The sequence below is a fragment of the Carcharodon carcharias genome, chromosome 13 (genome assembly GCF_017639515.1).
Source record: "Carcharodon carcharias isolate sCarCar2 chromosome 13, sCarCar2.pri, whole genome shotgun sequence".
NCBI classification, from domain to species: Eukaryota; Metazoa; Chordata; class Chondrichthyes; order Lamniformes; family Lamnidae; genus Carcharodon; species Carcharodon carcharias.
The window spans coordinates 92,898,805-92,915,446 of NC_054479.1; the positions used below are offsets into that span (position 1 = coordinate 92,898,805).

A 16,642-nucleotide genomic window follows, 5' to 3' on the forward strand; every position below is an offset into this window, starting at 1 on the left:
ATGTAACTTGAATACAAAAATTCTGCATGAGAATTTGTTAGTTCTCATCAGAGGCCACATTAAACTAAAGATCAGGTACAGAATTTATTTGTGAAATCGAACAGCTAACACTGATCCTTTTCCATTTCTCAAAAGCCAGAGGTTACAGTTGCAATTTTAGGAGAAATAGAAATATATAAACAGATCCTCATCTTTGTTTTACTTTTGCCGAGGGCTGAAAACCTCCATTTGTCCAGTAATAAATACTTTTCCAGCTTTTCTTTTTGAATTGAAAGGCCTAAGCAACAAACTTGCATTTATGTGACCCTTGTCATGACCTTAGAACATCCCAAAGCTCTTTAATGCCAATGAAGTATTTTTGATCTTAGTTACTGTTTGGGATATACAGAAATGTGATGACATAAGTGCGCAGGCCAAAGTCCCACAAACAACAGGGAGAAAAAAATAAATCAGATAATGCATTTCAGTGATATTAGTTGAGGGATAAATATCAGTCAGGACATACAGAGAACTCCCCTGCTCAATTTCAAAGAATACCAAAGGATCTTTAATGCCATACTAAGAGAACAGACAGGGCCTCGGATTATCATCTCATCCAAAACTCAGCACCTGCAACAGTCCAGCACTTACTCTGTAAAGCACCGAAATGCCAACCCTATATGCTCAAGTCGCTGGGGTGGGGCTTGAACCTACAACCTTCTTAGAGGCAAGAGTGCTACTACAGAGTTATGGATAAAAACAGGAAAAATTACCTGGTCAAAATATTCTGATTTCATATTCCCATTGCAGAATTTTATTTGATGGGAACTTAGTCTGAATTGAGGCGCAAGGGTCTGCAGTCTCAACAATTTTCCATCAATTATGAACAGGAAATCATTCAGGCTGAGAATCAGGCACACTCCATTAGAAGTGGTTTACTCATCAGCTGTCCTGTCCTCTGTGGCTTCAGGGCCAATACTAAGTGGAAGTCAAATGAAGATCTGCACAAGCCGATGGGCTAAAAGGCCTTTTTCTGTGCTGTAGACGTCTATGACTCTAAGCTCATCAATTGACCCATTATTGCTAAGTTTTATATGTAGCTCTTGTTGAACAAAAACCCCTCCAAATCAAACTTAAAAAATAGCTGGAGCATTTCTTCAATTTTTCTAGTCACTTCCTTTAACACCAATGTGCTCAAATCTACATTTCCATTCCAGTTTTGTGCTAAAGTCCAGTTTTTTAGGTTTTCTTTTAATTAAGCTTCACAGATTATAGCTTCTGGCAGGGGAAAAGTTACTTTCAGCAGAGTTTAAAAAAAAAGTCTTGTCCCAGTAAGTTCTAAAATAAATTTTCCCAATAGATTACAACCAGAGACACACATTTGCCATCCAATGCAACAGCAGAGATAATTAGACACAGCACCCTGCTTACGCAATGTCAGTCTGCACTTTCATTGCTATTGAGGTTAGCCAAAATGTTACAAATCTATCAAAATCCAGGTTATCCTGACAATACTCAAACTGGGTCATCTCTTATGGATCACTTATTAAAAGTTAAACATGCAAAGCAATGTTTATCACTGATAACAACTAAAGCATTGTTTAATTTCCTATCATTTGTCTTATTACATTTGAGATAAAATATTCCAGCATTCAGGAGGGACAAATGGAATTGTATTTTAATATGGTTTCAGTTTGACATGTTAGAGAGAGGGGGAGAGAGGGAGAGAGAGAGAGGGGGTGGGGGCTGAAATAATTTTTGAACAGCATGCTTAAATTGTGGTCTTCAGCAAAGCAACGGCGCCCACTTCTTAGTGAATAAAGCTGAACACAAAGATCGAGCAATCTCAATGGTGCGGACTACTCTTTTCCCAAAAGCAGCTTTCAACTGGCACAAAGTCAAGGGGATCTCCAGGCATCCAGCAACTATGACATCAATCGTGGTTAGCAGCCAATTACACTGAAGTATTCTCACAGACAGCAAACCACTGGTTATCCTGCACTTTTTATAAACTTTACAAGGAACAAAATAAACGATTGGGACATACACATTACAAGTTGAACTATCTTTAGCTTTTCAAAAACATAAAACTGAAATTACGGTAAAGCCTCGTCATTCTGTGAAACCTTGTAAAAGGCAAAATCGTGAACGACATACACACTTCACAATGGGAGTCAATTAGATATGTTCCAACAATGCAAGGGCAGCATTAGTTTGTGCAGTTACTGTGCAGCAAATTGTGGTATGCGACAAATGGGGGGAGCCTCTGAGTTCAATGTTGTAACAAAATAATTCAACTACAGACTCAACTGCTCTTTTAATATCCAAGGCATGCATTGAAAATTTTTGAGAGACAATCCTCAATGAAGAAAAACATGAATCATCTCAAAATTGGCAGAAAGTTTTTTTACATACAAAGAAATAAATTGGCGAAGATTTCAAAACTGAACAGAGCTATTATTGCAGCTTCGGACTGAGAGATTCCGACATTTCCAGGTTAATCTCTCCATTGGGGCTGCATTTCAGCTGCAATCATTCCAGGCACCGCTTCTCACCCCTTAAAATAGAGAATTAAATGTCTACAGCCAGGACTAATGAAAGGAATCAGCTTCCAGAGACTTTGACATCATCTCTTCGTTAAAATGTGCCGAGGTATCTGCTCTGACATGGCTAATGGAATAAATTTCATTTAGAATAAAGTGTCTTTAATGAGAAAGGGGAAAGAAAATGTGGATAAGCAAACATTTGCTCATGCAATGGGTGATCTGGTGTACAAAAGCTTTAGCTTGGCTAAGTGAATACGTGAACAAGGAAGTCGCAAAAGGTGGGACTTAACTGTATCAGATTGGAAAAAAAATTAGTTTTCCAGGGCTAGAGATGGTATGCAACAATAGCTATGAGCTGGTATGCCATTAAAAATAGAGCTACATTTCATTAATAAGATATAACTTTTTGGTTGTTGTTAACATCAATATTACAGTGTAAAAGGAGACATTTTCACCAGTTGTGATTTCTAATTAAATGTAGTCTGTGGGAATTTCGACAGGGCATCCTATGGATAAGATACTACGTGCTCATTTAAGTCATATGCTATTTGCTTTCTGGGAGTGTTTTTCTTCCATTAAGGGAGTGCTTTAATGTGTGTGGCGGCATGCTTTAGATTCCATACTGCACAATCACAATTCTCCAAGGTTTCTGGATGAATGCCACCTTTACTAAGTCTTCGCTTCAGGTTATTCTTGAATAATTTGTTCTGAACCCTACTGACCTTGTTTTTGTCACTAGTTGGCTGTAAGTAGAATATGGCTTTAGGAAGTCTTTAATGTGTAGGCTCAATTAATATATATGCATTTACAGCCCACTAAGACTGGTCACTTTAATCACAATTATAATGCTAGCTATGTTGGTGCAGTGTAGGGCTTTGGTGTTCATCAGTGCTTCATGTACCTCATTTTAAACAAGATATTATGCATGCTTCTACTGCTTTGCATGGCAAGTTTGGCGAATGGTGGAGTTTTAAGGGTTAATTTCTATTTAAAGTTCAGTCTTTTCTTTAATTTAATAATTAACTAAAATTTACTCAAGTCAGGAGAGGTTGATTTTATTCTAGCCTTAAAAGACAGGTATACAGGCTCTCTGAGAGCAGCTGCAACTAGTTAAATTGATAGCTAGCTTAAACTGGTTTTCAGAAGATTGAATCAGTTGCTTTCCAGGGAGCATAAAAAATAGAGGCCTTCCTCAGTGCTGCTTTGGGTGTGTAGAGTGCAAATTGGAAGTTTGGCGAGTGATTGAGTTTGGTGAAGAGGGGAAGGAGATGATTCTTTCTCTTTTTACTTTGTTTTCAGCCTCCAGTAGTTGGCTCTTACTTCGGTACAGGGGAAGAAGCTGATTGGTGAATAGCTGGTAAGCTATTCTGCTTATTCCAATTGTAATAAATAGCTTTTAAAGTTACGGTATAGCAGGTCAACTTGGCCCAGTGGAATGTTCACCCAGTGGAACGTGAGAAGTCATGGATATACCATGTGTATGAAACAAACATATCTGCAGGGACATGTCACTGGCTGCAAAAGCTTGAGCGCCGGTTGTCAGAACTAGAGCGGCGTCTGGTGTCAGGCTGAGAACTACACGGGTAGCACGTTTAGGGAGGTGGTCACTGCAGGTTAGGAGCGGGCAGGCAGAGAGGGAATGGGTGACGATCAGACAGTCTAAGGAAACCAGGCAGGTAATGCAGGAGTCCCCTGAGTCTATCTTGCTTGTTAACTGGTTTTCCATTTTGTGTACTGATGAGGGCAGTGTAGCCAGGGCCAAGTCCACAGCATCATGGGTGGCTCAGCTGCACAGGAGGGGAGGAAGAGGAGCGGAAGAGCAATTGTGATAGCAGATTCGATAGTCAGGGGATCAGACTGGCATTTTTGTGGCAGTAAACGTGACTCCAGGATGGTGTGTTGCCTTCCTGGTGCCAGGGTCCAGGATATCAAGGGGTGGTAGCAGGACATCCTTCAGGGGGAGGGTTAACAGTCAGAGCTCGAGGTCCACCTTGGTACCAACAAAATAGGGAGAAAAAGGAATGAGGTCCTGCAGGCTGAATTTAGGGAGTTAGGAAAGATTACTGAGCAAGACCTCAAAAGGTAATAATCTCCAAATTACTCCCAAGACTACGTGCTTCTGAGTATAGAAATAGGAGAAAACACCAGATGAACACATGGGGAAGGTAGAATCTGTACAAGCCAGATGGTCTATGCCTGAACGGGACAGGGACACATGTCCTTGCAGGGAGATTTGCTGGGGAGGGTTTAAACTAGGTTGTCAAGGGGATGGGAACCTGAGGGCAGATTCAGGTCGGACAAATATAGAACAAGGAGTGGGAGACAAGAAATTAGCGAGTGACTCTGAAAGACAGAAGAAGCAGGAAAAATTGTGCAACATAGGAACTTGGCAGTGTTAGAAGGTATATATTTAAAGGCAGGGAGTATAGCAAACAAAGCTGATGAGCTGAAGGCACAAATTGACACATGGCAGCATGATATCATTGCTATAACAGAAACTTGGCTTAAAGAGGGGGCAAATATGGCAGCTCAACATCCCTGGATAGGGTTTTCAAGCAGGATAGCGAGGGGGGCAAAAAGAAAGGTGGGGTTGCAGCATTATTGGTTAAGGAATCAATTACAGCTGCGAGGAGGAACGATATACTAAATTAATCATCAAATGAGGCCATATGGATTGAGCTCAGAAATTAAAAAAGGATCAGCCACACAACCAGGAGTGTAATATAGCCCCCAAATTGTAAGAGAGAGATAGAAGAACAAATATGTAGGCAAATTTCTGAGTGCAAAAACAATTGGACAATAATAGTTGGAGACTTCAACTATTCTAATATCAACTGGGATAGTGTGAAGGGCACAGAGGGCACAAAATTCTTGAATTGCATTCAAGAGGACTTTTTTAGTCAGCACATAACAAGCCCAATGACAGGGAGTGCAATTCTAGATTTAGTTTAGGGAATGAAGCAAACGGGTTAAGTAGTGGTAGGTGACCATTTTGGAGATAGTGACCATAATAGTTAGATTTAGCATAATTACAGAAAAGAATAAAAATAGAACAGGAGTATGAGTTCTCAACTGGGGAAAGACAAATTTCACAAAGCTGAAAGTGGACTGGTTACAGCTACTTGAAGGGAAATCAGTGGCAGACTAGTGGGAGGCATTCAAAAGCAAGATTCTATGGGCACAGTGTAGACATGTCCCCACAAAGAAAAAGGGTGATGTTGCCAAATCTAGAGCCCCCTGGTTATTTAGAAGCATACAGGGTAAGATAAAGCTGAAAAAGAAAGTTTATGACAGTCACAAAAAAAATGAATACATTAGAAAGCCGAAAGAATAGAACATACAGTGGTGAAGTAAAAAAGGAAATCAGGAAAGCAAAAAGAGGATATGAAAAAATATTGGCAGGTAAAATCAAAGAAAACCCAAAGATTTTTGATCGGTACTTTAAGAGCAAGAGGATAACTAAGGAAAGGGTAGGGCTTATCGGGGATGTACAGGGTAACTTATGTGTTCAGGTAGAAGATGTGGATAGGGTTCTTAATGAGTACTTTGTTTCTGTCTTCACAAAAGAGAAGGACGATGTATTCTAGTTAAGGAGGAGGAGTATGAAATATTAGATACAATAAGAATAATGAGAGAATAGCATAATGAGAGAGGAAGTACTGGAGGGACTGACATCCTTGAAGGTGGATAATTCACCAGGGCCGGATGGGCTGTATCCCAGGCTTTTAAAGGAAGCCAGGAAGGAAATGGTGGATGCTCTGAGGATCATTTTTCAATACTCATTAGGTACAGGCGAGGTACCAGAGAGTAGTGCGGCGGATGTGGTCTATATGGATTTTACTAAGGCAAGGTCTCACATGGCTGACTGGTCAGAAGAATAAAAGCTCATGGGATACAAGGGAATGTGGCTAGTTCGATCCATAATTGGCTCAGTGGCAGGAAACAAAGGGTAATGATCGACAGATGATTTTGCGAATGGAAAGCGGTTTCCAGTGGCATTCCACAGGACTCAGTGTTGGGTGCCTTTCTGTTTGTGGTATATATTAATGATTTGGACTTAAATGTGGGAGGGATGATTGGGAAATTTGCAGATGATACAAAAAACGGTCATGTTGTTGATAGTGAAGAGAATAGCTGTGGACTCCAGAACGATATCAATGGTTTGGGTGAGTGGGCGGAAAAGTGGCAAATTGAATTCAATCTGGAGAAGTGTGAGGTAATGCATTTTGGGAGGGCAAACAAAGCAAGGGAATACACAATAAATGGGAGGATAATGAGAGGGGTAGAGGAAGTGAGACACCTTGGAGTGCATGTCCACAGGTCCCTTGAAGGTGGCAGGACAGGTAGATAAGGTGGTAAAGAAGTTATATGGAATGCTTTTCTTTATTGGACAAGGCACAGAATACAAAAGCAGGAATGTAATGCTGGAACTGTATAAATGCAAGTTAGGCCATAGCTGGAGTTCAGGTCACTACATTACAGGATGGGCATAATTGGTCTGGAAAGAGTACAGAAGAAATTGACAAGAATGTTGCCAGAGCTTGAAAATTGCAGCTATGAGGAAAGATTGGGTAGGCTGGGGTTGTTTTCCTTGGAACAGAGGAGGCTGAAGGATGACTTGATTGAGGTGTACAAAATTATGAGGCCTAGATAGTGTAGACAGGAAAGCCTAGCAGCAAGGTCAATTACCAGAAGGCACAGATTTAAGGTGATGGGTGGTAGGATGAGGTGGGGAGGAGGGGGGTTGGGGGGAAGGTACTAGGATAAACTTGTTCACCCAGAGGGGGTAGGTGTCTGGAATTTCTTGCCCGGATTGGTGGCTGAGATAGAAACCCTCAACTCATCTAAAAAGGTATCTGGATCTGCACCCAAGGTGCTGTAACCTGCAAGGCTATGAACTGGGTGCTGGAAGGTGGGATTAGAATGGGTGACCAGTTTTTTTTTCAGCTGGTGCAGACATGATGGGCTGAATGGCTTCTTTCTGTGCTGCAACTTTTCCATGTTTCTATGTCTAGGTTTCACACCTGTAATTAAAAGCATGTAGCTTTGCCTTTGGTTCTGAACATTTTGGATCTTGAGCTCACACACACATTTTGCCTCAAAGCTGCTTAGTTTCTGCCCTATGAATCACATTGCCTAGCAGACAAATAAACATGCTAGCTATCATGAGGTCAGATTTGTTACAAGATTGCTCCAGCCAAGTCAAGTGTGTAACTTGAATCTTTTTTCAAGCTAACAACTGACCTGTAGCACAAATCCGACTAGTGAATTAATCAATATTCTGTAGCTTAACTTTATGGGCAGGAACATTATTATCATAGTGAATATAGATCATTACATGATTAAGATCAGAAATGCTGTCTGAAATTATATATATTGACATGCTTGTTCAAATCTATTGTGGAATCATCCAGAATAGCTACAAAAAAAGACTAACTGAAAAGGCTTGGGCAACTATGCTTTGCATTATTAGTTATGGCGACTTCATTCCTTAAGCTGTCATCATTAATTCCTGTGCTCATATGGTCATGGGGTTGGCTCCAATGATTATAAACCAATTGGAAGGAACAATCTAACTCAGCTGCTTCCAGGTCCTTTGCTGCTAACTATGTTTAAGGCCCTTGTGATAACCATCAATCAAGAGATTTCTTCTGTAGCAATTCACAATACAGAAGCAAAACATTGTCACCTGCCAAAGCAAGATGGTGATGCAAGATGGCCATTGCCATCGTCTGCGTATGTGCACTTTTCGCGCATGCAGAGAATTCAATGATGTCATATGTAGGAGAGATAGGTGGATCTGATTTGGATTCTGAGGCCATTCACCCAGTTTCTGAGCCCTGTAGTGGGCAGGCAACCAGTGTACGGCTTTCCACAGTTTCCGGGGATTGGGATGGAAAGGGAGGAGAAGCTTCTGATCCGCTCAGTGATGGCCGCAATTCTGTTTGCAGCTCTGGGGCTTCCTCCTGGTGACAGACCCGGATTAAGGGGAAGAGGTTCTGGAACGGGAGATTCAGAAACTGCGGGGATGCTGCAATTCCAAACATTATAAAGTCGGAGAAAATGCCTATACTGAACTATATGAATCTGTATTCGCCCAAAACCAATTTTGTAGAGGAAACACTAAAGTGGGTGGAAGTTGCCTGAGGCAGAGATCTGCTCAGACTGCTCTGTGATTGTCTTTAAGCGGGAGGAGTACACTGCACAAAATGGCCATCATAATCTGCATTTTGTTTTCCAAATTGGTTCCGGATGAATACACATTACTATAGTTGCATAATTCTGCGTCGAGTGCATGTTAAAAGGATGCCACTGCCTAGCCATGATGGTTTGAACAATGCCATCTTTGGTCCTGGCCACAGCTAACCCTGTTGCTTGAAATGACATCACAGAGCAACATGCTGGAATGGCACATGCGCGGAGCATGCAAGGCGGAAGCAGGAAACGCAAAAGCAAAACTCTGCAGATGCTGAAAATCTGAAATAAAAACAGGAAATGCTAGAAATACTCAGCATCTGTTGGGGGTGGTGGTGGGGAAAGAGAGAGAGTTAACATTTCAGGTCTGTTCAGATTCTTTTGAAAGATCACGGACCTGAAATATTAATTCAATTCTTTTTCTCTTCACAGATGCTGTCTAACCTGAGTATTTCCAGCATTTTCTGTTTTAATTTCTCCTGCAGCTCTGTGATCACAAATTTATCAACTGCTCCAGTTTGCACAAAACCACATTATGCTTTAGGCACTCCGTGCCTTGGGGCGACTTTCTACATTAAAGGTACAACATAAATATTGCCATCCACAATGCAAATTAAAATCGATTTTCATATAAGGCAACTTGGAAACTTCTGGAAAGAAGAGAAATTTCAGTCGTTTCATGCAGAATTGGTAATGACGAATGGGTTTTTGCAAATGCTTGGAACAAATTATATTTCCTAAATCAGGTGGAAGCATAGCCATTCGACTTTGTGGAATACTTTATCAACATTGCTTCACATATCCCAGTACAATCTGACACTGTATTTTGGTAATGAGTGAATCAAGTTTTTCACTCACTGAACTTCTTTTGCAGCTTTGGGAGATAAGCTGCAGAGAAATTGGAAGCATACTTTCCAATAAGTATGGAATACTGATCAATATAGGATATTAAATTAATGCACTTACTCCTGCTAGTTGTTAAGAACAACAAAAGCCTGAGGGCAATTTTCCTTATTAAAACAATAACCATGGTCAGCTTATTGAAAAAAAGCAATATCCATTTTACAAATAGGTTATCAGTAAGGAACAAAATGATCAGAGAAAGATCATGTGCAATATAGAGTAATTCCCTGGTTAAAGTGCTCCCATAGGAGCCATATGAAGACAGCATTGTAAGGAATGGCACATTGTGACATACAACAACGGATGCTTGGAAATGAACAAAAAGTGTAGTTTAGCCAAAGCATTCAGATAAAGAACACAAGAGCGAAAGCTCGAGTAGTTTATGGATGCCATCTGACCTGGAAAATTACATTACAGGCTTTTATTCACTCTTTACTTTTGTAATATGCACCATTATCTCAATAAAATTAAAGTTATCCTAATGATTGTTAAAAGCAGAGTTACGATTAGATTAACTGGAGATCATGAGGGTTTTTATGATATAATTGCTACAGAATACTGTCACACGATCACAGGAGGAGATAGAATTAGTCTGCAGTTCGAAGGAATATTACGGGGTTATTAAGAGGCACAAAAGGTTATATACCCCACACTGTTCAGTCAATGCATCACCCATTGCATCACTTGACAGCCCTGTAAATGTAACATTGCAGATTGCTGAAATGAGATAGCATGACATGGACCATACTAGACAATTTTTTAAATACTAAGGTGCTCCCTATTGCAATGTTCACGGACAATAAAAGTTGCCATTTCTCTCCTCTGTAGATATTAGTCATTTTTTTGACCCCATCATTTTTTACCTTTCCCTCTTTCTCCCTTTTTCAAAATCTCTCTAGTCCATCTCAACAACCTTAGTTTAACATTTCACCTGAAAGACAACACCTCCGACAGTGCAGGTCTTTCTCAACACTGCACTGGAACATCAGCCTTGATCTTTGCGCTCGAGTCCTGGAGTGGTATTTGAACCCAGAATCTTCTGACTTAGAGGTGAGAGAGAGAGAGTTACCAACGAAGCTACTGCTGGGCCATGGACAAAATGAGCTCAGAGAGGGCATGAGGAGAGATAGAAGAGAAACTAGAGAAAGATGTGAGTTGAGAGTTAGGACAGTGGGGAGGTGCCTTAGAAGAAGTTTGGCTGGTGCGTTACAGGAAAAGAGGGAAATGGCAGAGGCAATTGAATGAATGGACTCAGTCTCAGAGATAGAAAAATCCATGAACTGCTCACACTCATTGTTTGATAGTTCTGTTTACAAATCAAGCACGTTCGCTTTCTTCTCTCAACTTCTTTGCACATCTTCATTTCAGCTGTCTTTGAAAGACTATGGCAAACTCAGGGAGACAGGACGGACCAACTTTCTCTGGGAGCAAATTGGAGGCACAATGTTGTATCTTGTTGCCTTTGCTGAAAAAACTTAAGGTCAGTGCCTGTAATTGAAAGCAAGTGTCGCAGAGCCGATGTTATAAGCTCAAAGTGGGTAGCGAGGTGAAGACTTTGCTGCAGACTGATAACTCGGCTAAAGCTGGTTGGGTGCATATGAGTAATAATACAATGTACAAATCAGATCTGTGGGGATACTACAGACAAAATCTTTTTATTCAATTATGTAGACAAATACCCAAAAGGTGAATCATTTAAATATAAATTATATAACAACACAACGGATTTATAATTATGAATCACAAGCTTAAAAATTACATTGCTAAGTATCCTACAAGCATTGTCACTATATCTCTCAGACAGGAAAGAGCACAGACTGGAGAACATAGAAAATGAATGATCCATATGAAAGTTGCAATTTTCAGGAGAGATTGAGAAGGAACAGACCATGGGTCTTCTAAAGTGTCAAGGGGTTGGGAGGGAGCAGAGCCCATACGAGTGGCTAAAATGGCTTGCTGTATGATTAACGAAGAGCGAGCAGAAATTATCTAAGCAGCTGACCTGCCTGATCCACTTGCTTCATGGTGTCATATTTTTCTTCTTTATTCATTCGCAGGATGTGGGCTTTGCTGGCTGGTCCAGCATTTATTGCCCATCCCTGGTTGCCCTTGAGGTGGTGGTGGTGAGCTGCCTTCTTGAACTACTGCTGTCCAGGTGGTGTAGGTACACCACAGTGCTGTAAGGAAGGGAGTTCCAGGGTTTTGACCCAGCGACAATGAAGGAACGGCGATATATTTCCAAGTCAGGATGGTAAGTGGCTTGGAGGGGAACCTCCAGGTGGTGGTGTTCCCATCTATCTGCTGCCCTTGACCTTCTAGGTGGTAGTGGTCATGGGTTTGGAAGGTGCTGCCTAAGGAGCCTTACTGAACTCCTGCAGTGCATCTTGTAGATGGTACACACTGATGCTACTGTGCGTCGGTGGTGGAGGGGATGAACGTTTGTGGAGGTGGTGCCAATCAAGCAGAGTGCTTTGTCCTGGGTGGTGTTGAGCTTCTTGAGTGTTGTGGGAGCTGCAATCATCCAGACAAAGGGGGAGCATTCCATCACACTCCTAATTTGTGCCATGTAGATGGTAGACAGGCTTTGAGGAGTCAGGAGGTGAGCTAATCGTCGCACAATTCCTAGCTTCTGACCTGCTTTTGTAGCCACAGTATTTATATGCTGGTCCAGTTCAGTTTCTGGTCAATGGTAACCCTCAGGATGTTGATAGTGGGAGATTTAGCAATGGTAATGCCATTGAACATCAAGGGGCGATGGTTGAATTCTCTCTTGTTGGAGATGGTCATTGCCTGACACATGTGGTGCGAATGTTACTTGCCACTTGTCAGCCCAAGCCGAGAAATTGTCCAGGTCTTGCTGCATTTGGAGATGGACTGCTTCAGTATCTGAGGGGTCGCAAATGGTGTTGAACATTGTGCAATCGTTAGCACACATCTCCACTTCTGACCTAATGATGGAAGGAAGGTCATTGATGAAGCAGGTGAAGATGGTTGGGCTGAGGATACTACCCTGAGGAACACCTGCAGTGATGTCCTGGAGCTGAGATGACTGACCTCCAACAACCACAACAACATCTTCCTTTGTGCTAGGTATGACTCCAATCAGTGGAGAGTTTTTCCCGATTCCCATTGACACCAGTTTTGCGAGGGCTACTTGATGCCACACTCGATCAAAATGCTGCTTTGATGTTAAGGGCAGTCACTCTCACTTTACCTCGGGAGTTCAACTCTTTTGTCCATGTTTGAACCAAGGCTGTAATGAGGTTAGGAGCTGGGTGGCCTCGGCAAAACCCAAACTGGGCATCAGTGAGCAGGTTACTGCTAAGCAAGTGCCGCTTGATTGCACCGTTGATGACTCCTTCCATTACTTTACTGATGATTGAGAGTAGATTGATGGGGCGGTAATTGGCCGAGTTGGATTTGTCCTGCTTTTGTGTGTACAGGACATACCTTGGCAATTTGCCATATAGCTGGGTAGATGCCAGTGTTGTAGTTGCACTGGAACAGCTTGGCTAGGGGTGTGGCAAGTTCTGGAGCACAAGTCTTCAGTACTATTGCTGGAATATTGTCAGGGCCCATAGCCTTTGCAGTATTCAGTGCCTTCAGCGTTTCTTGGTATCACGTGAAGTGAATCGAATTGGCTGGCATCTGTGATGGATCATCCACTCGGCACTTCTGGCTGAAGACCGTTGCGAATACTTCAGCCTTATCTTTTGCACTGCTGTGCTGGGCTCCTCCATCATGGAGGCTATGGCTTAGTGGTATTGTCGCTGGACTAATAATCCAGAGACCCCGGGCAATACACTGGGGACCCACGGCAGATGGTGGAATTTGAATTCAATAAAAATCTGGAATTAAAAGTCTAATGATGATCACAAAACCATTGTCGTTTGTTGTAAAAACCCATCTGGTTCCCTAATGTCCTTTAGGGAAAGAAATCTGTCATCTTACCTGGTCTGGCCTACATGTGACTCCAGAACCACAGCAATGTGCTTGACTCTTAAATGCCTTTTGAAATGGCCTAGCAAGCCACTCAGTTGGAACAAACCGCTACGAAGTCACAATGGTTAACCACTGACAACAATCACACATAAAAGGTCAGTGCTTCTCAAACTATTTTCCGATTTGACCCCATTTTAACACTTGAAAATTAATGACCTCAGATGCCAGCAAGAACAAAATAATAAAGCAGCATTGTAACATTCAGCATATAATTATTCAAGTTTGTAGAATATAGATCAACAAATAATAATTCATCATATAAATATGAAAATCTGTGTTATTAACTTGTAAAAATGTTATGATTTTATATACTCATGTAGGCTTCAGCCAAGCTCTCCATATTCTCTAGTGACAGAAGCCTCAGTGAAGCCCCTCTCTACTTTACTCCCCATCCCCAAGCACACACTATAATCAATACCTCCTCCGGCACCCAGTAATCAGCCCCATTTCCCTCCACATACAGTGATCAGCTCTCTTTCCACCACCACCAACTCCCACCACATCACTCACCATGTTCTGGGTTACCAGCCCAGGGTGCAAGCCCCAAAATCTTGAGCAACAAACATGAAAGCATGTGCAGATTGTTACATTTGTTTTAATCTGTCATGTCCCGGAATAGTCTGGTGTGCAATTTGTTCGCATGATAATATGCACTATATCCTACATTTAATCTCAGTTTTCATCATCAATACATCTTTCTAAACGCAATTTTTTTTGTTTTTGACACATTGGAGTTATGGAGTTAGATTAGCTAGCTCACACGATTGATCACAAACAGTTGAAATTATGATCACTAAATCGCCTTAAGTTCATCAATGCAAGTCGTACCTTCACAAGTAGAAATCAAGGGTGTTAACCGCTTGATACGGTTTGAGAGGCAGAATAGCACCATGAAGATCATAATTACAGTAGCTAAGGCTATTCAGTATATCCTGCGTTGGTGCTACATTGGATTTAATTACTCTAAATTCGAGTCCACAGCCCCACTTCACTGTTGCTGGGTCAAAATCCTGGAATTCCCTCCCTAACACTACTGTGGGTGTACCTACACCACATGGACTGTAGCAGTTCAAGAAGGCAGCTCACCACCAACTCCTCAAGGGCAATTAGAAATGGGCAACAAATGCTGGCTTAGCCAGCGACGCCCACATCCAATGAATAATTAAAAAAACATCTCAACCTCACCACCACCACCACCCCCCCCCACCCCCCACCAAGTCAAATGGGACTATAGGAAATTAAAAAGTCTGCAAGAGATAGGATTTCAAACTGAGGGTAGTCGAATTCTGGTGCCCTGAACATTTAATTCCTGATCTCTTTAGAAGCAACAGTTGACATCATTTAACTTGCTTTCACAAGCTATTTAAAATGTATAGAAATGACTTTGAACACAAGAATGGAAAAAGAGCAGGGCCTCTGACAACAGCAGTGGCAGAATGCTGAGATATGAAAAAATATATAGAAAAACCTTTAAATACAGGAGTGGAAGATGGAAGTACCACTCAACCCCCACCCCACTGCCTCCTCATTCTTTTCTCATTTCCTTCAATATTTATCAGGTTTTCAACTAAATTCTTCTTAAATAGCAATAGCTTATTGCGATAATGCATTTTACATTCCAATCAACCTTTGTAGTACAACAGGCAGACAGGAGCAGAAACACATTTAAGTTTAAAGCAGCCACTCACCTTCCTGGCATCCCATTTTTCTGCACTCAAGTCAGCGACTGAGTTCCGCTTGGCTGCCTGAACCAATTGGCACACAGAAATCCCAACTCTACTCGCCACTAGAAATGCTTCCTAAGGCAAAAGGGCGCTTTGGGCTCACCACCCGCCTCTTTGCTGTTAGGAGGCAAGGAGCCTGCGAGCCTAGGGCTGTCCTGTCAGAGCCTCCTCACCAGTGTTGCCATTGCTGCTTTGGAGGCGGGAGAGCTCATAACCTTATAAGTTATCTCTGCAACCCCATTGGGGGTTACAACCCACAGTATGGGAACCCTGTTATAGATACAAGATTTTAGATAAAAGACTTAAAGCCAGCAAGTGTGCCAAGGAACAAATACTGAACTAGAGCATGGCTATAACAAATAGTGGCAGCTTTACTACTTGGTCACAACCAAAATTGCACCTTTAAACAAACCATCTACACTCCTGAAGCTTATTTTCCTTTATTAGGTACTCTACAATGTTTACAAACAATAAAGCACTAATTCAATCATAGGATCAAAACTGCTAATACAGAAATGAAAACAGAAGAGATGTCTAAGTGGCCAACTCTATGAAATTTACTCAGATCAACAAATTTCAACAAAGGTGACCATAATGAAGCCCTTATATGACTCACCGTTTTTCCCTGCAAGCTCTCAGGTGTAATAGTCTGTACAGGTACAGTAGCAGGCATCGACCTTCTGTCTGGTGGATAGACAAACTAAGGAGAGTGAAATGAAAACAGAATTCTCCATCAGTAATGCTTTCCCTATCTTTGTCCTTTCTTTTTTTCATTTAGATCCTTTGGGAATTCACCATCCACAAACCAGGAGTACCAGCAGAAGATCAGTCTTCAACACCGCACCAAAGTTATTCCATAAATGATTTCTAGACTGTGCTTTAGAATGGGAAAATAAATTCTCCCTTCAATACTTTGGATGAAGATTCTTAAGGGCCTAGCAAAAAAACAGGCATGTGATAGTTGGGGAATGATATGTTTTTTTAAAATAGAGGAATGAGAAAGGTCATCTTCTATTGCAGTATTACATTTCAACAGAAGAACGTGCACCCACAGAATGATAAAGTATTCCCCTCTTGAAAAGGGGTGCCTCCCCACCCCCACATTAAAGAAAGGTTAGCAACCAGATTAGTTTAGATTTTCATAAACAAACCTTTCACTTCCCACAAAGACAACAGAATTATGGTACAAAAGCACATTATTGCTTTCAATTAAACACAAAATTTAAGGTTCATAATTAGCAGTACTGAATCTAGATTTTAAGAATGTTGACTCAGATTGAATGGCAAGACCAA

At 41.4% G+C, this 16,642-nt stretch overlaps 1 protein-coding gene across 8 annotated transcripts in view; it reads right to left on the reverse strand.

Annotated features, from left to right (window-relative positions):
• Positions 1-16,642, reverse strand: part of plekha5 (pleckstrin homology domain containing, family A member 5) — a 410,437-nt gene that overhangs the window by 62,150 nt on the left and 331,645 nt on the right. For 7 of the 8 annotated variants that reach the window (XM_041202944.1, XM_041202941.1, XM_041202945.1 and 4 more), the window contains exon 12: positions 15,966-16,049. The exons of the other annotated variant lie outside the window; for it this stretch is intronic. In XM_041202944.1, coding sequence (XP_041058878.1) covers positions 15,966-16,049 — 84 coding nt within the window. The remainder of the gene's footprint in view (positions 1-15,965; positions 16,050-16,642) is intronic. 8 annotated transcript variants of the gene reach the window in all.